Here is a 25,000-nt window from a genome sequence, read left to right on the forward strand (position 1 = left end):
TTTCATAACACTCACCCTAAAAAAACAAAAATAAAATCATTACCGACTTCACGAACCTCTTCAACTTCACGAACCCCTTCAATACCATCTCAGAACCCCTTTTCCCGACCGCCGTACCTCCCTCCCCCTTTCCTTCTGTGCCGCCCCCTGCCACCCCCCCTCCCCGCCCCCTTCCAAATCAAAATCAAAATACCCTTCATCACCTTCCCCCTCTTTGGTCACCCACCCTCTAATCCCCCCTAAACAAATATATATATATATATATATATATATATATATATATATATATAATTATTATTATTAATATTAAATTAGAAAAGATGGTGAAAATAAGATAAATAGCGCGAAGATTTTAAGTGGGAGAGAAAAAAAAAGTGAAACGAGTATATTAAGAGGGTTTAGAGGGTGGGGCGAGAGGCGACGCGAAAGACCACCTGTTGTTGGCGGTATATTTATATATATATCTTTATATATATTATATATATATATATATTTTTTTATATTATATTATATATATATATATATATCTTAACTGACCTCTCATCAAGCCCTTCGCCCCTGCCTCTTTCTTTCTCTCTCTCTTCGAAAGAATCCCAAAGAACCCCCTTGAGCCCCGACTGCAGCGCCCCCTCTGCCCTCAGGTCCGTGATGGGGTTCAGCGCGTCCCTGCAGGGCGAGACCAGCCACGCCGCCCTCCTGGCCCGTCAGGACGCCGAGCTCCGCCTGCTGGACACGATGCGGCGCGTGCTCGTGGCCAGAGCCAAGTGCGACCGGGACTACGCGGCGGCGCTCACGCAGCTGGCGCACACGGCGGCCAAGATGGACGCGTCAGATAACGTGCTCGACGACTCCGATTTGCACAAGGTAGGTGGGGGGGAGGGGATGGGGGGGATGGGGGTGTTTGGGTTTGGTTGGTTGGTTGTTTGTTTGTTTGTGTGTCTGTTTGATTGTCTTTCTGTGTGTCTGTTTGATTGTTTTTCTGTGTGTCTCTTGTCTGTTTCTGTCTCTGTATTTGTATTTGTATGATTGTTTGATTGTCCTTCTGTGTCTCTGTCTCTGTCTCTCCCTCCCTCCCTCCCTCCCTCCCTCCCACCCTCCCTCCACCCTCCTCACTCCTTCGCTCCCTCCCTACTCCGTATGTTATATATACGTAGAAATAAATCGATACATGTATGTTTCTCTCTCTGGTTTATATATATATATATATATATATATATATATATATATATATATATATATATATATATATTGATTATATATTATATTTATATATTTATATATTTATATATATNTGAATATATATATATATATATATATAATATATTATATTTTATAGATATTATATATATATATTTGTATGTATATACATTATTACCAATATATGTATATATATATAGTATATATATATATATTATATATATATATTTAATATATATTATATATATTTATTTATAATATATATATTTAGTTCGCATATTTATGTTCGTGATACATATCATGTATAATCGATCGCCGATGCGTTAGATGCCATATATCGTATCCTGTCCTCTCTAGGTGCCTGTTCTCTGTATTTATATCTTTTATTCTTTAGATTAAATATACACACATTTTTTCAGAATCCTTCCTTTTGTTGATCTGTGTCATCTCCCTTTCTGCCGTAGTGCGATGTCTCATCCTCTATTTTGTGTTCTCCTCAGATCGCTCTCCTCTCGAGCTTCCCTTATTTATATGTGTATCAGACGTCTATCAAACATCTCGTCCGTGTGTAGAAGGCAAATAGATTTCATCCCCGATAAATATAATCATTCATGCAATCTTGAATTCGTGATTGACTTGTATGCATAAAACATGTGCAGTATATTTATGGACAAACAACTCCAGTTATATGATGATATTAACCGGCCATTGAGAGATTCTGCTTCCGTTAACTAGTCTGAGTAGCATTGGTAACTTAGGCACAGGCACAGACGCAGGCACAAGCATAGACACAGGAATAGATGCAGGCACAGGCACAGACGCAGGCACAGACACAGACGCAGACACAGGCACAGGCACAGGCACAGACACAGACACAGACGCAGACACAAGCACAGACACAGGAATAGACGCAGGCACAGACACAGACGCAGACACAAGCACAGACACAGGAATAGATCCCCCCCCCACCCTCCCCTCCAACCATCACCCCACTGCACCTACCCCCCCCAACCACCCGACCCGCAGGCACAGACACAGACGCAGACACAAGCACAGACACAGGAATAGACGCAGGCACAGACACAGACGCAGACACAAGCACAGACACAGGAATAGACGCAGGCACAAGCACAGACGCAGACACAAGCATAGACTCAGGAATAGACGCAGGCACAAGCACAGACGCAGACACAAGCATAGACTCAGGAATAGACACAGGCACAGACACAGACGCAGACACAAGCACAGACACAGGAATAGACGCAGGCACAAGCACAGACGCAGACACAAGCATAGACACAGGAATAGACGCAGGCACAGACACAGACGCAGACACAAGCACAGACACAGGAATAGACGCAGGCACAAGCACAGACGCAGACACAAGCACAGACACAGGAATAGACGCAGGCACAAGCACAGACGCAGACACAAGCACAGACACAGGAATAGACGCAGGCACAAGCACAGACGCAGACACAAGCACTTGGTTAATTACACAGGAAGGTTCATCAGATTCTACGCACAGGGCGCATGCAAGCACAGGAACCGCAGACAAAGCATAGGACACCAGGAAATAGACGCAGGCACAGACACGACGCACGAGGCAACAGCCACGACGACCGCAGGCACAAGGCAATCAGACCAGCAGGTTATTAATAGCGACGCAGGGCACAGGCACAAGCACAGGCACAGGAACATACACAGGCACAGACGCAGGCACAAGCATATACACAGGTATAGACGCTGGCACAGGCACAAGCACAGGCACAGGAACATACGCAGGCACAGACGCAGGCACAAGCATAGACATAGGAATAGACGCAGGCACAGGCACAAGCACAGACGCAGGCACAGGAACAGGCACAGGCACAGGAACATACGCAGGCACAGACATAGACACAGGAACAGGCACAGACGCAGGCACAAGCACAGGCAAAGACGTACACACAAGCACAGACGCAGACACAAGCACAGGCACAGACGCAGGCACAAGCACAGGCACAGACGCAGGCACAAGCACAGGTACAGGCGCAGGCACAAGCACAGACGTAGACACAGACGCAGGCACAAGCACAGGCACAGACGCAGGCACAAGCACAGGCACAGACGCAGGCACAAGCACAGGCACAGACGCAGGCACAAGCACAGGCACAGACGCAGGCACAAGCACAGGCACAGACGCAGGCACAAGCACAGGCACAGACGCAGGCACAAGCACAGACGCAGGCACAAGCACAGACGCAGGCACAAGCACAGACGCAGGCACAAGCACAGGCACAGACGCAGGCACAAGCACAGGCACAGACGCAGGCACAAGCACAGGCACATACACAGAAGCAGGCACAAGCACAGGCACAGACGCAGGCACAAGCACAGACACATGCAGGCACAAGCACAGGCACAGACGCAGGCACAAACACAGGCACAGACGCAGGCACAAGCACAGGCACAGACGCAGGCACAAGCACAAGCACAGACGCAGGCACAAGCACAGGCACAGACACATGCAGGCACAAGCACAGGTACTTACACAGACGCAGGCACAGGCATAGACACACATGCAGACGCACACACACATAAGAGATAAAAAATAGAAATATGAATAAAGTACAAAGTACAAATGCACTAGAATATTCATGACAGCTGAGACGTGACCCGGCGTTAGTGTTTCGTGTTTCTCTTTCATCGAGTCAAAGAGATCATAGAATGAGAGAGAGGGAGAGGAAATGGAAGAGGAAGAATAAGAGGAAGAGGGAGAGGGAGAGGAAGAGGAAAAGGAGAAGGAGAAGGAAAAGGAGAAGGAAAAAGAAGAAGGAGAGGGAGAGGGAGAGGGAGAGGGAGAGGGAGAGGGAGAGGGAGAGGGAGAGGGAGAGGGAGAGGGAGAGTGAGAGAGAGAAGGAGAGGGAGAGGGAGAGGGAGAGGGAGAGGGAGAGGGAGAGGGAGAGAGAGAGAGAGAGGGAGAAGGAGAGAGAGAAGGAGAGATAGAAGGAGAGAGAGAAGAAGAGAGAGGAGAGATAGAAGGAGAGAGAGGAGAGATAGAAGGAAAGAGAGGAGAGATAGAAGGAGATAGAAGAGAGATAGAAGGAGAGAGAGAAGGAGAGAGAGAAGGATATATATATATATATATATATATATATATATATATATATATATATATAGAGAGAGAGAGAGAGAGAGAGAGAGAGAGAGAGGGAGGGAGGGAGGGAGGAGGGGAGAGGGAGAGAGGAGGGAGGGGGAGGGAGAGGGAGAGAGAGAGAGAGAGCGAGAGAGGGAGAGAGAAAGAGAGAAAGGAGAGAGAAGAGAGAGAAGAGAGAGGGAAGAGAGAGGAGAGAAGAGAGAGAGAGAGAGAGAGAGAGAGAGAGAGAGAGAGAGAGAGAGAGAGAGAGAGAGAGAGAGAGAGAGAATACGCCTCTCCGAACTAAAATACCCGGCAAGGAAGTGCTAGAATTGAATGATGATAATCAGTAAGTAACGAAAAGTAGTGAATAGATAGTAATAATAACACATGAATAGTAATAGAATGAATAGATGATTAAGAACGGCAAATAATTGAATGGTAAAGATAAATGAATAAATAAATAAACACTTTTAATCCATCCACGTCCAGAAGACAAAATAGATATTATTATCTCAACTGTCTCTCGGAACTATTTCTTTTCTTCTCCCTCTACGCCCCTCCTTCCATTAGACCAATCCCGGAAGTCTTTAATTTGCGTGTTATCCACTGCTGAAAGGGGAGCCGGGCTCTTGTGTGGAAGGGAAACCGAGCTCTATCGTGAAAGGGGAAACCGGGCTCTCGTTGGACGCTAAAGATGTCTAAAAGATTCTAACGGTCGACTTGTTGTATGTTTTCTTCTTCCGTTCTTTTATTCTCTTGTCGGAATGTCTGAATTTGTTCTTTCTATCTGTTTGTTTTTTTATGTGTTTGGTATCGTTTGATAGTGGTGTTGTCATGTTGTGTGATGGATATCGTTTGATTATCACGTTTGTGTATGTATGTGTGTGTGTGTGTGTGTGTGTGTTTTCTCTCTCTCTCTCTCTCTCTCTCTCTCTCTCTCTCTCTCTCTCTCTCTCTCTCTCTCTCTCTCTCTCTCTCTCTCTCTCTCTCTCTCTCTCTCTCTCTCTCTCTCTCTCTCTCGTTTTATTCTCTCGATGTGTTCTGTTTGATCTTTCGTATATTTTCTTATTTTTCCATCCACCTGGTCGGTCTATCTTGACTCTTAATCTTTCCTTTAGTATCGCTGTCTATCTCCGCCTTTCCCTCCCTCCCTCATTCTTCTCGACCGTTTCCTGTTTTCAGTTTTCTCATTCAGACAGACATACAGATATATATACACACAGGCACATGTACGCACGCACCATATACGCACACCCACGCACACACACACGCACAAAGAAAAAATCAACAAGGAAAGAAAACGGATATAGTGAACGTATAAACCGTCTTTAGACTTCTCATTGATTGCTTCCCGCCCTTCCTTTCAACCTCCCTTGCTTCTTGTTTACTTTTTCTTTTTCTTCTTATCTTCCTTTCTTCCCTCCTTCTATCTTATTTTTGTTTGGTTGTTTCATTTTTTTTCTTCTTCTTTTGTCTCTTCAGTTCTTTCTCTTTCTCATTTTTTGTTGGTAGAATTCATTCCTTTCTTTTCTTGTTTCTTCTTTCCTTCTTCTTTTCACCTATTATCTTTCATTATCTTTTCTTCAGACTTCAGCCCTTCTTCCTCTCACCCTTATCTCTCTCTATCTTGCTTTCTCTCTCATATTATCCTCTCTCTCTCTCTATCTCTTCCTCCTTTCTCTCTTGCTCACCCCCCTTCTCTCTCTCTCTCTCTCTTTAACTTTCTCTCCCTTCCTTCCCTCGTGGGCGTGTTTTCCCTCCCCCTCTCCTCTTTTTTAACCCTCTCATACGTCCTATTTCTCCAAATTGCATACTTCTAATTTCTAATTTCCCTCCTTCCTCCTATTCTCCTCATCTCCCACCCATTACTTTCTCATCCATCACCATTTTCCTCCCAACAATTTATACATCTCGACTTCAAAACTCGTTTAATGATTTTCTCCGTTTGTCTCCCACCTCCCGTTTCTACTTCTCGTATATGCAGAAACCCCGCTGCTTTTACTACAAGTCTCTCCTAGTTGAGCTGCTCTCTGGTTTCTGGTTACTTCACACAGTTGTTGTAAATTCATTGCTCGTAATTGTGAGAGATGTATTTTTCTCCCTCCCTTCCTTCCTCCCTCCCTCCCTCCCTCCCTCCCTCCCTCCCTCCCTCCCTCCCTCCCTCTCTCCCTCCCTCCCTCCCTCCCTCCTCTCCCTCTCTCTCTCTCTCTCTCTCTCTCTCTCTCTCTCTCTCTCTCTCTCTCTCTCTTCCTTTTCTCTTTTTTTTTTTTTTTTTTCTCTCTTTCTCTCTCTCTCTCTCTCTCTCTCTCTCTCTCTCTCTCTCTCTCTCTCTCTCTCTCTCTTCCCTCTCTCTCTTCTCTCTCTCTCTCTCTCCCTCTCTCTCCTCCTCCTCCCCCCCTCCCCCCCCCCCCTCCCCCTCCCTCCCTCCCTCTCTCTCCCCCTCCCTCTCTCTCTCTCTCCATCTAAGTGTTTAAGTTCAATTCCAAGAGAGTTGTAGTCACCCACACGTCTGTTCGTGCTGAGCTCTGTTGCTTCATTCAACATTTTAGTCCGTATGTTTTTTTTTGTCTTGTGATGTTTTACATGGTGTGCTTTTGTTTCAGTTATAAATATAGGTAGTTTTATGTGTACTGTACTTATGCATACAGTATCTGGTTATGTAAATACTTACTCGAACATACAAACATACGTTTAAACGCACACTGTTCCGCGTCTCTCAACATACACACACGTACACAGCTACAGACACGCAGACATACACATACACAGACATATAGATGTACATACATCAATAGACACAGACATATACATGTACATACATCAATAGACACAGACATATACATAGACATATACACAGACACATACACATCCACAGCCACATACACATACATATAAATATAAATATAAATATAAATATAAATATACATATACATGCACATCCACAGACAGACAGACAGACAGACAGACAGACAGACAGACAGACAGACAGACAGACAGACAGATATACAGACAGACACAGACACACCCACGCCCATAAACACCCACATAAAAAAAAAGACCAAAAACAGAAGTACCAAAAATCCAGCCAGACTAACCCTTCCCTCCGCCCCCTCGCCCGCAGGCATGGCACATAATGGTCGAGGGACTGGACGAATGGAGCAACATCATGAGACAGAATGCGGACACCCTCGTGATAGACACAGTCGAGAAACTGGCTGCCTTGATCACCGAGAAGAGAGCCTCGAGGAAGGTGTATTACGAGGAGCACCAGAGGATCACTAATGAAGTTTCGAGGGTGAGGCTTTCCTTCGGGTTTGGAGGGGGAGTTTTTGGTTGGTTGGTTGGTTGGCCAGGAGTTAGGGATGGTTGGCCAGGAGTTGGGGATGGTTGGCGAAGAGTTAGGGATGGTTGGCCAGGAGTTGGGGATGGTTGGCCAGGAGTTGGGGATGGTTGGCGAAGAGTTAGGGATGGTTGGCCAGGAGTTAGGGATGGTTGGCCAGGAGTTGGGGATGGTTGGCCAGGAGTTAGGGATGGTTGGCCAGGAGTTAGGGATGGTTGGCCAGGAGTTAGGGATGGTTGGCGAAGAGTTAGGGATGGTTGGCCAGGAGTTAGGGATGGTTGGCCAGGAGTTAGGGATGGTTGGCCAGGAGTTGGGGATGGTTGGCCAGGAGTTAGGGATGGTTGGCCAGGAGTTGGGGATGGTTGGCCAGGAGTTGGGGATGGTTGGCCAGGAGTTAGGGATGGTTGGCCAGGAGTTGGGGATGGTTGGCCAGGAGTTGGGGATGGTTGGCGAAGAGTTAGGGATGGTTGGCCAGGAGTTAGGGATGGTTGGCCAGGAGTTAGGGATGGTTGGCCAGGAGTTGGGGATGGTTGGCCAGGAGTTAGGGATGGTTGGCCAGGAGTTAGGGATGGTTGGCCAGGAGTTAGGGATGGTTGGCCAGGAGTTGGGGATGGTTGGCCAGGAGTTGGGGATGGTTGGCCAGGAGTTAGGGATGGTTGGCCAGGAGTTAGGGATGGTTGGCCAGGAGTTGGGGATGGTTGGCCAGGAGTTAGGGATGGTTGGCCAGGAGTTAGGGATGGTTGGCCAGGAGTTAGGGATGGTTGGCCAGGAGTTGGGGATGGTTGGCCAGGAGTTAGGGATGGTTGGCCAGGAGTTAGGGATGGTTGGCCAGGAGTTAGGGATGGTTGGCCAGGAGTTAGGGATGGTTGGCCAGGAGTTAGGGATGGTTGGCCAGGAGTTAGGGATGGTTGGCCAGGAGTTAGGGATGGTTGGCCAGGAGTTAGGGATGGTTGGCCAGGAGTTAGGGATGGTTGGCGAGGAGTTAGGGATGGTTGGCCAGGAGTTAGGGATGGTTGGCCAGGAGTTAGGGATGGTTGGTGAGGAGTTAGGGATGGTTGGCCAGGAGTTAGGGATGGTTGGCCAGGAGTTAGGGATGGTTGGCCAGGAGTTAGGGATGGTTGGCCAGGAGTTAGGGATGGTTGGCCAGGAGTTAGGGATGGTTGGCCAGGAGTTAGGGATGGTTGGCCAGGAGTTAGGGATGGTTGGCCAGGAGTTGGGGCGGTTGGCCAGGAGTTAGGGATGGTTGGCCAGGAGTTAGGGATGGTTGGCCAGGAGTTAGGGATGGTTGGCCAGGAGTTAGGGATGGTTGGCCAGGAGTTAGGGATGGTTGGCCAGGAGTTAGGGATGGTTGGCCAGGAGTTGGGGATGGTTGGCCAGGAGTTAGGGATGGTTGGCCAGGAGTTGGGGATGGTTGGCCAGGAGTTAGGGATGGTTGGCCAGGAGTTGGGGATGGTTGGCCAGGAGTTAGGGATGGTTGGCCAGGAGTTAGGGATGGTTGGCCAGGAGTTGGGGATGGTTGGCCAGGAGTTGGGGATGGTTGGCGAAGAGTTAGGGATGGTTGGCCAGGAGTTAGGGATGGTTGGCGAAGAGTTAGGGATGGTTGGCCAGGAGTTAGGGATGGTTGGCCAGGAGTTAGGGATGGTTGGCCAGGAGTTGGGGATGGTTGGCCAGGAGTTGGGGATGGTTGGCGAAGAGTTAGGGATGGTTGGCCAGGAGTTAGGGATGGTTGGCGAAGAGTTAGGGATGGTTGGCCAGGAGTTAGGGATGGTTGGCCAGGAGTTAGGGATGGTTGGCCAGGAGTTGGGGATGGTTGTCGAGGAGTTGGGGATGGTTGGCCAGGAGTTAGGGATGGTTGGCGAAGAGTTAGGGATGGTTGGCCAGGAGTTAGGGATGGTTGGCCAGGAGTTAGGGATGGTTGGCCAGGAGTTGGGGATGGTTGGCGAAGAGTTAGGGATGGTTGGCCAGGAGGTAGGGATGGTTGGCCAGGAGTTTAGGGAGTAGTTAGGTACAGGTAGTTAATGGGTAGTTAAAGGGGTGGGTATTATTATTTTATCTTTTTTGTTTTTTGATTCGGGAGTTGTATATTAGTGGTAGTTAGTTTGAGTGTGGTTGTAGGTTTATATAGTTAATGAGTAGTTACAGTTAATTAGGCTCTAGTTATATAATTAGAATAGTTGTAAGTTGTTAGTCAGTAGTTATAAATTGTTGCTGAGTAGTTACAGGTAGTTAGACACTAGTTTTAAAAATAGAATAGTTATAAGTTGTTAGTAGTTTTAAATTGTTAGTGAGTAGTTACAGGTAGTTACACAATAATTATAGATAGTGAAGGGTTATAAGTTGTTTCTCATTAGTTATAGATAGATATTATTCCAAAATTGGTGTTTATATATAAGTCGGATTTAGGAATGGTTTTCGAGGAATATATTATAAAGATAAAAAAAAATAGATTCTATTCTGTTGAGTTGTCATTGGTGTGTTGGGATGAATTAGATCGAAATATATTTTTTGAAAAATATACCGTAGTAGGAAAAACATGGTGGATCATAGTTGTAATAATTTTAAAAATCCTGTCCTGTTATTCTTACTGTAGGGACCTCGTTGCTTAAGTATGGTGTAGTTTTCACACAGAACTGACAGGTTTACTAAAAGTTATGAAACAGCTTTATTTACAGAATGAAGAGGATTTATTAATTTGTTATGTTCAGTATCTTCGGTTTTGCATCTGTCTTCAGAATGATCATACCCTGTGACGTCATTTGTCTTTCAGTTGCAAGAAGCAGTCAACAAGTCCAAAAATAATTATGAACAGGCCCTTGAACACTACAAGAGCTCAAAAACCAAATATGAAGATCAATACTTAAAAGGTAAGATTTAATTCCTTTTTCATAAATCACTTTTGACTTTTTATTCAAACGTTAAAGGTGTGTTCAGAAAGAAATTATAGCTCATTGCTGATATAAAACCAGCCATTCAGAATATGCTTAAGTCTCTTATTATTTAAAGAAAAGACATTAAATATACTCAAACTTCAAATTCCCACTTGTTACTTCCCCTTCCAATTACTCTTAAATATATATGTATATTATACAAGCCCTATTATATCAACATCACTTTCCTCATCCTATTAACACAAGCCAATCATTGTCATCTTACGCTCCTCTCTCCCAGGCAAACCAGGTCGCAAACTTGATGAGCTGAAAGAGAGATATCAAAAAGCGTGCAAGAAACTTCACCAAGTCCACAACGACTACGTCCTCCTGCTCTGCGAAGCTGCAGACTACGAGAGGGACTTTCGAACAGTGCTTTTGCCTGGTCTGCTCGAGTACCAGGAGAGAGTTCAGGAGGATATGATTGACAAATGGTGAGGGGTTCATTTTGCTTTTTTTTTTTCTTCTTTTTGAGGTTAAATAGTACTTGAAGGAGAATTGCTTAAGAAGGGAGAAGGGAAGAGAGAGATAAATAATGTGGTTTTTATTTATGTTTATTGTGCAAAGTATATGCTTGGTTGACGTAAAACTTAGTGAAAAGATGAATATTTTTTGTCTAATTGTATATGTTATGGACATTTGTATGGATTTGATAAACTATGAATTGATAGAAGAAAACGGCCCTATTGAGAATTATAACAAAAGAAAAAAGAAACTATTAGAAATCATAGAGAAAGGAAAAGTTTTTATTGTAGATAAGACTATGAAAAAAAAGACCCATCAAGAATCAATTCAAAGGAAAAGAATCCGTCCGACAAGTCCTTCAAAGAATTACGAATTATAATCGTCTTCCCAGACAGGACCAATATATCAACTTACCCTTTATATTTCAGGCGATCAATATTAGCAGAGGTGTGTGAACTAACAGACACAACCCAAGGCAGATATGCTCAGCTCCAGGCAGAAGTGGCCTCGGCAGTTTCAGCAATTTCCCCCAAGACAGAATATTCCAGTTTCTCGGAGACCAACAAGTAAGTTTTCTTTGAAATATTTATTTAGTTAGTTAGCTCTTTTGGCAAGTTAAAAATAGTGCTTAGAAGTTTGGTCATTTATAGTTTTGTTTGGAGTTTGTCTTAGGAAGTATAGTGAAAGATGCAAGCCATTTTGAAAAATCTTTCTGCATGGTCTTAAATTCTTTTTTTCAATAGAAATATATTTTATTAGAATTTAGTTTTTAGATGAGATTTGAGGAGCAATTGTAAAGCATTTAAGTAAAGAGAATGCCACTAAAAAGTGCTGTGCAATATTTTTTCCAATGGACAATTGACAAGGAGAATGACAAAAGCATTCCCTTCATCGGTTCATAAGATTGATAGCATATGGTTTCTTTATAAGATTCTCTTATATTCTTCTTCTTCTTCTTCTTTTAATTATTGTTATTATTATTATTATTATTATTATTATTATTGTTGTTGTTGTTGTTATTGTTATTATTGTTATTATTATTTCATTATCATCATTATTAATATCATTATCATTATTATTATTGTTATTATCATAGTTATTATAGTCATCATCATTATTATTAATATCACATGGAGTAGTCATAGTATTTACAAGTTCTACTTCTTTTGAAGTTGCACTGTCATTAGTTTGTAAATGAAAGAAATTGTCAAATTAGATCACATGTTGAGATTAAGAGCCATAGATCTATGTACAGTCACTCTTTGCAACATAGATCAGTTGAGTGAGAAATCAAGGTATATTTTACCCTTTCTATGCTGTCTTCAGGAGCATGCTGCCTGACCCCGTCTCGTTCGTTTTCTGCAAGGAACTTTTAGGGTTAGCATAACGTGGGAGTCAGATTTTCATTTTCACATGAGGGCTTCATGTTTAATTCTATCTTTGGTTGGAGTTTTTGATGCTGCTTAAGATTTTTTTCCTTTGGTTGTGCTATTTTTTTTTTTATATAGATTTACTGTATTCAGTATTTTGAAAATGATATCTGACTGTAAGGTGTGTGGTTTCCCCTACTTGAATACAAAAGAATTTTGTCTCTCACCCCCCTTAGAATGAATAAAGATCGTATATGGAACAACCCTGTGTATAAACATGACGTTTTGCCTTGACGAACCTTTTTTAAGATGCATTTTCCCTTTCCAGGAGTTCGCCACCCGACCCCGTATCCTTCGAGTTCTGCAACGAACTCCTGGGAGATGGGGTAGGGTCTCTCCAGGCGGGTCAGCTGGCTGTGGACTCCCTCACTGTGGACTCCTTACGCCTGCGGCTCAACGACATCGAGCACAGCTTACGCGAAGTCACGACACAGCTCCGAGAGAAGCAGAACCTCCTCAACCAGCATGAGACAGAAGTGGTCAATATCAAGACAAATTCTCTTCAGGACAGCAACATTGCCTCAAGGTAGAGTTTCAGCAAATCTCTGCAAAAGATCTTGAATCTCAGTACTCCTTAACCAATGGAAATAGCTATTAAATCATCATCATTATCCTTACATATGTCATTAATGTAAAAGGTTTGTTGATTTTTGTTTCGAGTATGAGAATTTAATAAAGGCTTCCACATTTTCCTTTTATGTACAACTTTAACATTTTAGTAGTATATCACATTGTACACATCCTTAAGCGCACATTTGTTACCTAATAAAAAAAATATACATCATAACAAAATAATAATCTTTTCACATTCTCTTTATTTTATCACATTTTCCACATTTCTCATTCTACAAAAATTTGTTCTTTACTACTACCATTACTATTTACTATCATCATTAAGTCCTTAGTTCTTATTCTCTCATTCATCCCTCAGGTTACCAGTGCTAAAAAGGGCCAGCGATGTGTTACGCCGAGAACTGAACGAACTGCGGTGTCGGGAGTCGTGGCTGCAGCACCAGCACCGCCTCATCCACGACCCGCTGGCCGCCCTGGGCTGCGAGGAGGCGCCGCAGCCCTGGGAGGCCACCCAGGTCAATGGGGACTCGGTAAGGACGTGTGGGAAGTCACTCTGTGGCAAGGGGCTTATGATATATGACTTTTTTTTTGTTATATGGTAAAGTTCTATATGTAGATTTATGAAATGTTTCTTTTCTTTTCTTTTTTTTTATATGTATTATTTTAAGTGATATTTATGTAATGCTAGTCAAAAGATATTAGGTAAGTTGTCTCAGATCCAAAATCCATACATATGTTTAATTTGAAAATCCTAAATTGTAAATTTTCTTTATTTTCTTTTGTACTTCTTTCATTATTTTTCATACACTCACCTGAATAAGCATAAAAAAATTAAAAAGACTTTAAAAGATATATGTTTACTTATGTTATCTATCTCTTTTTGTTCTTTTCTTTTTACATTTAATATTACAATGAATTCCTTCACTTACTATCTATTTGATGTTGCATTTTTCTTCTCTTTTTGCTAATTTACAGAAAATTCACTTGTAACCATGTCTGAGCTGTTAATATTATAATTCATTCACACTAAGCTTAACAAATGAAAACAAAAGCCACTTGTGTATATATATATTTATCCATGAAAATCACTCCATGTAATTAATCTCATATTTTGAACACAAGCATGTTTTATTAACATACAGTCTCTGTATCTCTAGTTGAACACATCAGCTCTTGTAATAAATTCCTGTAACGCAGCTTTGTTATTGTTACAGGGCTACCGTTCTAGGTCATTACTGTCTTTGAACTTTGCGGTATGTAACACCTTGAAAGACACTGTAGCTTCTGTATCATATGTTGTTTGTTGCGTCAGTCTGTGATGGTGTAGCCTCAATGGTCACTCTGGGACTGTTGTAGATGTAGTTTCAGTAATCTAATCATTTTGATAACAATTTCCTTCCTAAAAGTCCTTATAGTTTATCAACCCTTGTATTGTTTGTGTTATTTTTTTTTTTATACTTATTTTTGGTTTTGATTTTTATGATTGGTCTGTTGAGTATTAGTTTTTTTTTGTTTTTTTTGTTTTTTCTTTTAGTCTAGTGAAATTTGTCTTTCAAATTGACCATGTTCACATTCATCATCATCATCTTTGTATGCAAACTTTTGGGATATGTCATTTAATTCCATTTAATTTCCACTTTGATTTGCACTTTTTCATTTATCTCCTCACTTATAGAGCAGTGTTGCTCTCTGTTCTCTGCACATACACTCATAGTAAATGCTTTTGTTGCAGGGCCTCAGGTCCAATTCCATTCTCGCTCTCAATTTCCTGGTATGTAACCGATAGTGCTCTATAAACCCTCCCTTTGAATTACCTCCGTTTGGCAAAACCCCATCATGTTACAAAACAAATATTTGTGTTATTATTATTTTGTTTTTAATAGGCTTAGGAAAATGGAATAGGCTAGAGGCATTACCCTTGTTAAGCAGGAATGATAAATGTCAGTCATGAAGGGTAGGCACCTTAGACGTGTTAGTAATACTATCAAGGGGAAATGATTTAGAGGAGTTAAGCCAACTATATAAGCTAGAACAAAGATTGATACATACTTTTGTGAACTGAGCCTTGAAAGACATGAGGATGATGTGGAGGAATTACAGCTAATGAGAAATTAGAACTGATAATATAGAAAAGAAATTGACAGTGGAGAAAAAGTAAGATGCAGTCAAGAAAACAGAAGTTTGTCAGTGTTGGTCAAAATTTTAGATATCCAATACTGGTGATGATTTATAAATTCATGATTTAAAGATTAACATTAGCTTAGACATTTTAAAATAATTTCTCTAGTTAATGAGTAGCAGAAAACTGCAGACATCAGTTTCTTGAAAAATATAGTTAGTGAACAGTTTCTCATGGTCATCATGGCCAGAGGGTGTATATCAGTCTTATAACAGAAAATGGAAATTGAGAATTTGTTAAGCAATTAAACAGAATTGACTCTGATATGTTCATAGCTTTAACAAGAAAAAAGTTGAATGTCTTTTTTGTCATCTACTTTGGTTTTTGTTTCAAGTATCCTATTGATTCAGTAACTGTTTTTCTGTTATGGGTTTAAATAGAAAATCATTTAGCTAAACTGAGATTTGTCTTGTATAACATAAATTTCCAGATCTGAGAGCTGTATGGATGTGGTCAGATTATTTGTTACAGTCAGTTTACCATTAGAACTCCCACTGATAAGGCAGTTTACATCAAAGTTATGTATTGATCTATTTACGATAGGGTCATTTACATTGATATTAACTATAAATCTATTGATGACAAGGCAGTGTAGATTGACATAAATTGTATTGATCTATTGATATTAGGGCAGTTCACATAGAAATGATATATAGATTTATCGGGAATGAGGTAGTTCACAAAAGAAATTATTTATTGATGCGACTCTCACGTTAATATATACTTCATTTGTTAGCATAGAATGCACTGCAATCAGAATAGTGTTGTCTGTCTCTTTCACTGTAAGATTTCATGTATCCTTTGAGATTTAACTTTCATATTTCATTTTGTACAATGAATTTTATTTCTTCCGTTATACAGGTTTTTCTTTTATGTGTAAACTGTATTGCTTATTAATCAAAATACTAATTTATATAAATATGTACTTAATATCTGTTTGGTAATCCCCTAACTTTACAGACTAACAGTGTGTGAAAGATTTGCCCTCTGTCTCTGTCTATCTGTCGGACTGTCTGACTGTATGACTGTCTCTATCTTGCTGTCTCTGTCTTTCTCTCTTTCTCTCTCTCTTTCTCTCTCTCTTTCTCTCTCTCTTTTTCTCTCTCTCTTTTTCTCTCTCTCTTTTTCTCTCTCTCTTTTTCTCTCTCTCTTTCTCTCTCTCTCTCTTTCTCTCTCTCTCTTTCTCTCTCTCTCTTTCTCTCTCTCTCTCTCTCTCTCTCTCTCTCTTCTCTCTCTCTCTCTCTCTCTCTCTCTCTCTCTCTCTCTCTCTCTCTCTCTCTCTCTCTCTCTCTCTCTCTCTCTCTCTCTCTCTCTCTCTCTCTCTCTCTCTCTCTCTCTCTCTCTCTCTCTCTCTCTCTCTCTCTCTCTCTCTCTCTCTCTCTCTCTTCTCTCTCTCTCTCTCTCTCTCTCTCTCTCTCTCTCTCTCTCTCTCTTCTCTCTCTCTCTCTCTTTCTCTCTCTCTCCTCTTCTCTCTCTCTCTCTCTCTCTCTCTCTCTCTCTCTCTCTCTCTCTTTTCTCTCTCTTCTCTCTCTCCTCTCTCTCTCTCTCTCTCTCTCTCTTCTCTCTCTCTCTCTCTCTCTCTCTTCTCTCTCTCCTCTCTCTCTCTCTCTCTCTCTCTCTCTCTCTCTCTCTCTCTCTCTCTCTCTCTCTCTCTCTCTCTCTCTCTCTCTCTCTCTCTCTCTCTCTCTCTCTCCCCTCTCTCTTCTTCTCTCTCTCTCTCTCTTTCTCTCTCTCTCTCCTCTCTCTTCTCTCTCTCTCTCTCTCTCTCTCTCTCTCTCTCTCTCTCTCTCTCTCTCTCTCTCTCTCTCTCTCTCTCTCTCTCTCTCTCTCTCTCTCTCTCTCTCTCTCTCTCTCTCTCTCTCTCTCTTGTCATATCTGTGTTTTTACCCATATATGTGTGTGAGAATTTCTGTATCTACTTTTTGCTTTTAACTCTTTTTTTTGCCTTTTATAGAGAAAGTTTTCGATGGAAAGCAACATTTTGCCTTAAGTTCTCTCTTTTGTTGTAACATTTTATAATTTATCAGATATAAGATTTTTACTCTTCTGCATAATTTGATTTAGTAAGAAATAAAGATATTAAAAGGACGATAATTGACTTGGACTTCATTCCACTCTTTGACTAACAAAGATTTACTACTAACTACTCCCAACTGACTCCTTACTGGATCACCTCTTCTACTCAACACAGCACCAGCGCTCTGACTCTCTCTCCCTGAAGTCCCGATCAGCAGCAATAAAGGAACTCTTACGGAAGCCTTTCAACAGAAGTAAAACAAGTGACTCCCAAGCCTCCACACCACCAACGCCCACAAGAGCCAACACAGAAGAGAGAGCCACAGAACCCGACCAACACTCACTCCTTGAGATGTCACCTGGTGGTCAGGCTGAGGTCCCACAGGCTGTCAACGGAGTGCAGGAATTAGTGAGTGGGATGGGGCTTTTATTTATTGATCTATTTAATTATTATTAGTTTTTTTTTTGATACAGTATTCAATGGCATCCTTCCCATAGAGTCATTACAGAGCAGCAAAAAGTGGTGTCTGTGGGACATCATTCAAGATGGTATTTGATGATTAATTTTGGACTATCTTTTTTTAATCTTCATCAATTTTCCTTGATTATGTATAAAACTCTTTATTTCCTAATTATATGATTTTTAAGATATCTTCTCTATTCTTGGCAAATAACCCTCTCTGTTAAAAAAAAGTATCCTCTCTGTTCGGGATTTTATTTCTTTTTCCAACCACCCCACAGACGTATGACCCGGACAGATGCCTAGAGGACGAGCCATGGTTCCACGGCGTGCTACCTAGGGAGGAAGTTGTTCGGCTCCTGGTCAATGAAGGGGACTACCTTGTGAGGGAAACAACGCGGAATGATGAGCAACAGATCGTCCTCTCAGTGTGCTGGGGCTCCCACAAGCATTTTATTGTACAGACTACTCCTGAGGTAAGGCAGGAAAATTAATGTCTTCAGAATGTACTGTGCTATAATCATATCTTTCATTAAGATGTGCCTGTAGGTTAGTACAGGTTGAACCCTGCTAGACCAGTATTCACAGGTCATTGGGTTTGTTTGACTGCTGCATGTCTAGCTATAACACTACTTTTTATTGCATATCTCAGTAAAAAGCATTTAGTTATGACTATTATAATTTATTTATCAAGGTTTTGTTTATATATTATAACTTAGATTTAATAATTCACTCATATAATTATATATTGACAAAAGATTTGGGTATAGATTATAGCTTAGATTAATTGATTTGATTATAGTTCACAATTTATGCCAATTTATTTTTTAATCGTCCTTGGATATTTCATGTAGTGATTTCTTTCTATCATGTAATTCTCCTTTGTTATTTTAATTTTTTTTCCTCTTTCTTTCTTCTCTCTCGTGCAGGGACATTATCGTTTTGAAGGCCCAGCTTTCCCCACTATCCAAGAACTGATTCTTCACCAACACGGATGTGGGCTGCCGGTCACCAACAAGTCAGGTGCTATTCTCCGCAACCCCATTTTCAGGGAGAGATGGGAACTGAACAATGACGATGTGGAATTGCGAGATAAGATAGGCAGGGTGAGCAGATTTCATCATTTTTTTTCCTTGTATTTGTAATAACTGATTTTACGGAAATTTCTTGTTTTTATTGTTGTCTTTTATATGGGGAACCTAATACTCCATGTCTTCATTCTTTTATAATTACTGAAGGGAATTTAAGGTAAAGTAGAAGTGAGATTATGAAATTCTTTTACTCTTATATAGTATAGACCTCTGTTTTTATGAATCTAATATTATACTATATTTCTTATACCATGAATTATTTATTTCAGTTTTTATAAATCTGTATTAATATATTATATCTCATGCCATAAATTATTTATTTCAGTACTTATAAATCTGTATTATTAAACTATATTTTATACCACAAATTCTTTATTACAATGTTACTGGATTACCACTTAACAGGGTAACTTTGGTGATGTGTACAAAGCTCGTCTGCGGGACTCAGGACTAGAGGTGGCTGTCAAGACGTGCCGAGTGACGTTGCCGGATGAACAGAAGAAGAAATTCCTACAAGAAGGACGCATTCTGAAGCAGTATGATCACCCGAACATTGTCAAGTTTATTGGCATCTGTGTTCAGAAACAGCCTATTATGATTGTCATGGAACTGGTGCCTGGTCAGTGTCTATATTCTCTTTATATGTGTTTATGACTGATATATGAAATCTGTAGTTTGATATATATCTGCATAGTTCTCATAAGTGGGTGCTATCCTAATAATCACCTCTATAAAGAATGCCATCTTATTCTGAAAGATATTATACACTTTCCTGGTGTTCAACTCTGTCAGATCACATTTCCAATCAAATGTCAAAACCTGTCTCTCAACCCATCCCTAGGTGGCTCTCTGCTGAGCTTTGTGCGAAACCACAAGGGTCAGCTGACGGTGAAGCAGATGATGGGGATGTGTCTCGACACTGCTTCAGGAATGGCTTATCTTGAATCGAAAAACTGCATTCATAGAGACTTGGCGGCGAGGAACTGTCTTGTGGGTTAGTGTCTTCGATATTTTCTTTTTAGAATTGTTTGTTTCATGATCTTGGGTGTACTTTGTGTGTGATAGATATCCTAATAGGGTGGTAGTTGGTAGTTGGTCAGTCTTCTCTTAGAATCTATTATTTCTATAGGCCTTTCTATGCATTATTATTTCTAGATTGATGTTATATTAGATTGGTGGATAACAGTTAGTTTCATGAATTTCATTTGTGTCTCTAAATTCAGGTGTAATATAATTGCATTCCCACCTGTTGGAAAAATAGATTGCCTATTATTTTCCATTTATCACAAACCTAGTAAAATTTCTTCTGGGGATATTCTTTAGCATAAAAGAAATGTATATTTATTTTATCAACTATAAGGGACAAATTTCTTTTCCAGGTCATCGTAGCATTGTCAAGATCTCTGACTTTGGTATGTCGAGAGAAGAAGAGGAATACATTGTCAGTGATGGCATGAAACAAATTCCAATCAAGTGGACGGCTCCTGAAGCTCTGAATTTCGGTTAGTCTCCCTTTTGTTTCTGAGTATATGATTCTATATTGCATATGGTAGTGTGATTATTATAAAAGTTTTGGTCTGATGGAAATATAATATTATTCCTTTTTTTTATCTTCCTTCGGGCTGTTGAAATCCAATACTAATGCCCATAACAAATTGTTAGAATAAATGGCAGAAAAAACAATATACACAAAATATATTTATTAGAAGATGAGGAGACTCCTCTTCTTGCCTCTCTTTCTTTCAATTCATATGTTTTGTGTATAGTGGGTTTTTCTGTTATATTAATAACATAGTAGAGTGTTTTTGCCATTCATTGGAATAGATGTATCAATACAGAAAGCCTCTAATCTAAACTCTTTGGTCAATTTTTTTTTCTCCTTGTATTCTTCGATTTAAAATGTTCTCTCCCTCTAAACAGGGAAGTACACGTCACTGTGTGATGTGTGGAGCTATGGTGTGTTATGCTGGGAAATCTTTTCATCTGGAGAGGTTCCTTATCAGGGTTACTCAAACACAAAGGCTCGAGAAATGATTGATTCAGGTAAGTGATTGCGATATAGTGGTGAGGAAAGAATGAGATATGTGTTTGGATCAGATGGGTATGTCGTTTGGATCTGTACTTGGATGAAGTTCTGTATTTTGATTTTAAGATATTTTGCATTGATAATTTTAAAATATTTTTTTGTTTTTTTTATTTCTGTAAACATTGTGTTCATGATAACAAAAATCCCCCCAAAAGTATTTGAATGGGAATATAAATATATGTATATATTAGTTTAATGAAATGTTAAATCTTCATTCTTCCTTTTTCAACCATTTTCTTTTTTTTTATCATCTCAAAGCTGCCACCGGTTGTTACTCACAGGAGCCTCTCTTTCCCCAGGTTACCGAATGCTGGCACCGCCCAACACCCCTGAGGAGATGTACCAGCTCATGTTGAAGTGCTGGCAGTATGAACCAGAAAATAGGCCACACTTCTCGGACATTTACGCTACTGTTGATAGTATATATGCCCCATTATAGTGACGTGCTTTTTTTTTTGATAATAGTAAGATTGCTAAGGATCCATTATATTAATGTATTTTGTTATTCAAGATTGCCCCCTTTTTATTCCGTCTTTCTTGAGAATGGAAGACTTAAATGATGCTCTTCTATCTTACCCTTAATGAATAAGTATCTGTAGAAAGATATCTTTTGCATGTGAAGATTTAATGATTGCACATGAAGTACATATCAATCAGTATGGCAATGTATGTTATGATGATTAAATTAACCTAAAATTGTCACAAAAGAAATAATAACAATCATATGATGTTAACATTTTAGCAGTAACTTGCTTCGATAAGATGAATAAATGAATCTACATCATAGTTTGAAATGGCAACAGACTAGATGCAATAAGATTTTTTAAAGATGGTTGCACTTGTTATAAGTACACACTTCCTTGCTTGTGTTATTGCATTTTGAAATTTATTCTTCTTTGAAAAAAATATTTCAAAATAGTCTTCTTAAGTCTTGTTTCTGAAAGTAGTGTTGAGTAAGAAAAGAGAGAAGTTTATTGGATGATTAAGTTCTTGCTGATCTTTTCTACAATCACTATTGCTAAAATTTAACATGTGCTCTTCAGAGTTTCCGTAGTAATTTACACTTAAGATAACTATGACTGATTTATGATGAAGGATTATATAAAAGATGATGAACAAGAAAGAGTAGCTTTTAGTAATATGATACCAGGTGCTAATGGGTCTTTTCAATGGTGTCCATGACTTTCTTTTGATATTCATCCTTGCATTTTTGATGACAAGTTGCAAATCAAGCAATTTAGAAATAGATATATCACTGGAATGACATGGTAGTTTTGGTGTTGGAGCTTATCTTTGCTTTAAGTTTACAATAGACCGTTTACATATCGATGTCAGCGTCACAACGATTATCCTATGACACTTTGATCCAATACAGGACTGAATAGAATTAAAGATTTTACTTATGTCAATATATTTATTGCTGTTAGCAGCATGTTTACATAGTCTTGCCAGCATAATATTATTAAAAACAAACAAAGAATATTGTCTATTTATGTTCATATATCTTGCTCATGTTGCAGTTTCATAGGGAAACAACGCTTTAGTTGGCTGGGAGAGCAAACGTGATAGACAATGGAGCGTTGGGAAAATGTTGAATATCTATCTATCGCCTGTGATAGCTACCTTTAACTGCTGTAAATGCTGTTTATATGAAAGACTTGTTGTATCATTGTTGAATATGTAGGGAACTCCAGCAGTGTGCACAAGGCTATAGTGAAACAAAAGGCTTGTTTTTTGGTGCACAAGAAGAAACACAGTAATTTATGGCTCTTTGAGGATAAATGTGTGCCATACATTACACTTAGATGTATTAGTGTATATGTGCCATGAAGGAGAAGATATTTCTATATAAGAAGATACAGTTTGTAACAATTTATACATACATATATATATATGATAGTATTTAGTTGAATGATGCTTAAGTTGCAATAAGACTGTAAATATAGATTTTACTTTTGAATGTCAGTGTTTGCAATTAATTTTACAAATATGAAGAAAAGATGTGTATGTGTGCTCACTACCAGGTGTTCAATCTACACAACAAGCAATATTAGTTACATAATTTTCAAGTGTGAATAAAAGGGAAGGGTACGTGCATTTACTGTCTAATGCACCTTTTTTTTGTTAGTTATCTACAATAACCCATTTACATATTGAAATGTAGATATTCAGTATGCCTCTTTGTGCTGCGTGCAAGACTATACATGTATATTTGATTTTTTCCCTTTTTCTCTCTCTGCTCGCCCCTTGTCTGTGGATTCATATAACTCGGAGGCTGTCACTTGCAACCCTTTTGCTTTACAGCAGCATAGTATTTGAAATGGCATAAAATTAGAAAAAAAAGATTGATTTCTTGTATATGTGTATAATATATCTAGTCCACTAACCTTTATGGCTGTATGAAAAATTGACTTGTTTATTCACGTAATTGGGCAATAACCAGCTTAGCTATCTTTTCTGTTCATTAATGTACATAATTGCTATGCATATTAATGCTCCATCTCTCTAGCTTGTAAGCATTTGCTTTATGTGATTAAATGTTTATACAAACAGTGTGCTGTGCTTTCCGAGAGAGTTTGTGCCGAATGATCTGTATATTTATAATTTTTTTGTATGTATTAATGAAGAGGTTTGTGCTTCGTGTCCAAGACTTCAGAAAACAGTGGTAGTGATCTTTTTCATACTGAATTTGTCTTTTATTTCCTTGAGTTTAGGAGGAGAAATTTCATTATAAAGTACCAAAATGGTCTTTTGATTTACTTATTTTGTTCTGTTAATGGTAATCCAGAAGGCATGTGTTTTGAAACTATTTTTTTTTTTCTTTCATGATATGGTATCACCTTTAGAAGTTAGTAAAATTCTGAGATTACTAGTAATAGCACTTACTAGTTAGTTTTGATCACATGGCTGGAATGATTAGCAAATCACCAAGCCTTCTCACAAGTGTAACGAGTCAAAGATCACTTCTTTACATGCTAGCATATGATAGGTACAGTGTGAACTCTTATAGACGAAAATGCATTGAATGGATGTACCACCACTCATGCAGAGTATTATTTCCTCTCATTTCTACATCTTGACCTCTGATGGGGTATGCAGTGATAGCATATAGTTGACAATGCGTTTGCCTCATCTGCTAATAGTAACTAACAACCAAAAAATGTACTTGTTACTCTCTGTAAGTCACTTTTCCATTAAACTATTGAATGTTTTTTTTATATCTTTCATTTACCACTTTTTTTTTTTTTACTGGATATTTTGATGCTAGGACTGTGTGTAAAGTTATTGCTAGTTTTTGGGGTGTGTTTATGTGTGTGTGTGTGTGTGTGTGTGTGTGTGTGTGTGTGTGTGTGTGTGTGTGTGTGTGTGTGTGTGTGTGTGTGTGTGTGTGTGTGTGTGTGTGTTTTTGTGTGGTGTGTGTGTGTGTGTGTGTGTGTGTGTGTGTGTGTGTGTGTGTGTGTATGTGTGTGTGTGTGTGTGTGTGTGTGTGTGTGTGTGTGTGTGTGTGTGTGTGTGTGTGTGTGTGTGTGTGTGTGTGTGTGTGTGTGTGTGTGTGTGTGTGTGTGTGTGTGTGTGTGTGTGTGTGTGTGTGTGTGTGTGTGCGTGTGTGCGTGTGTGCGTGTGTGCTTGTGTGCTTGTGTGCTTGTGTGCTTGTGTGCATGTGTGTTTCCGTGTATGTTTCCAATTTTCCAGTATTTCATAAGCCTATCCTTGTGTTTATTTATGAACTTGCTAATAAATGTAGCCAATGCATCTTCTCTAAGACTTTTCTTTTTTACTATTACAAGTCTCATTATAATGAATCCAATTGCAAGATGTAGGAATATATCTACTGCATCAATTATGCAAATGTGCTTGAATGACATCCTCTAATAAAAAAAAAAAATATATATATATACATCATGTTACTATGGATTCTCCATAGAAATCTAATAACATTGTTTTATGTATTTTATCTAAATATATAACAAGATAAGTTGTATAGTTGTTTCAGATTTCTGTGAAAACTTGTAGATTACTGCTTATTAATTAAGGGACTTCTGAGCATGACTGCAGCGAAATATGGAAACAGATGGGCTAAAATACAGAAGTTACACAGGAATTTCTTAATTTTC

At 39.8% G+C, this 25,000-nt stretch overlaps 1 protein-coding gene across 12 annotated transcripts in view; it reads left to right on the forward strand.

Moving 5' to 3' along the window:
• FER (tyrosine-protein kinase Fer) overlaps positions 1 to 24,097 on the forward strand; it is a 78,965-nt gene extending 54,868 nt beyond the window's left edge. For 3 of the 12 annotated variants that reach the window (XM_086530575.1, XM_043006666.2, XM_086530574.1), the window contains exons 2-19: positions 642 to 864; positions 7,440 to 7,613; positions 10,426 to 10,522; positions 10,827 to 11,019; positions 11,479 to 11,616; positions 12,377 to 12,427; positions 12,749 to 13,006; positions 13,412 to 13,583; positions 14,268 to 14,306; positions 14,786 to 14,824; positions 17,424 to 17,657; positions 17,990 to 18,184; positions 18,638 to 18,814; positions 19,205 to 19,418; positions 19,641 to 19,793; positions 20,179 to 20,301; positions 20,720 to 20,842; positions 21,185 to 24,097. In XM_086530575.1, coding sequence (XP_086386701.1) covers positions 649 to 864; positions 7,440 to 7,613; positions 10,426 to 10,522; positions 10,827 to 11,019; positions 11,479 to 11,616; positions 12,377 to 12,427; positions 12,749 to 13,006; positions 13,412 to 13,583; positions 14,268 to 14,306; positions 14,786 to 14,824; positions 17,424 to 17,657; positions 17,990 to 18,184; positions 18,638 to 18,814; positions 19,205 to 19,418; positions 19,641 to 19,793; positions 20,179 to 20,301; positions 20,720 to 20,842; positions 21,185 to 21,324 — 2,736 coding nt within the window. In that variant the 5' untranslated portion in view covers positions 642 to 648 and the 3' untranslated portion in view covers positions 21,325 to 24,097. The remainder of the gene's footprint in view (positions 1 to 641; positions 865 to 7,439; positions 7,614 to 10,425; positions 10,523 to 10,826; positions 11,020 to 11,478; positions 11,617 to 12,376; positions 12,428 to 12,748; positions 13,007 to 13,411; positions 13,584 to 14,267; positions 14,307 to 14,785; positions 14,825 to 17,423; positions 17,658 to 17,989; positions 18,185 to 18,637; positions 18,815 to 19,204; positions 19,419 to 19,640; positions 19,794 to 20,178; positions 20,302 to 20,719; positions 20,843 to 21,184) is intronic. The other 9 variants (XM_086530576.1, XM_086530568.1, XM_086530577.1 and 6 more) reach the window with 6 other exon arrangements.
• The last annotated feature ends 903 nt before the right edge of the window (positions 24,098 to 25,000 follow it).

The sequence above is a fragment of the Penaeus japonicus genome, unplaced genomic scaffold (genome assembly GCF_977035675.1).
Source record: "Penaeus japonicus unplaced genomic scaffold, GWHDUDI00000001_assembly GWHDUDI00000033, whole genome shotgun sequence".
Classification (NCBI taxonomy): Eukaryota; Metazoa; Arthropoda; class Malacostraca; order Decapoda; family Penaeidae; genus Penaeus; species Penaeus japonicus.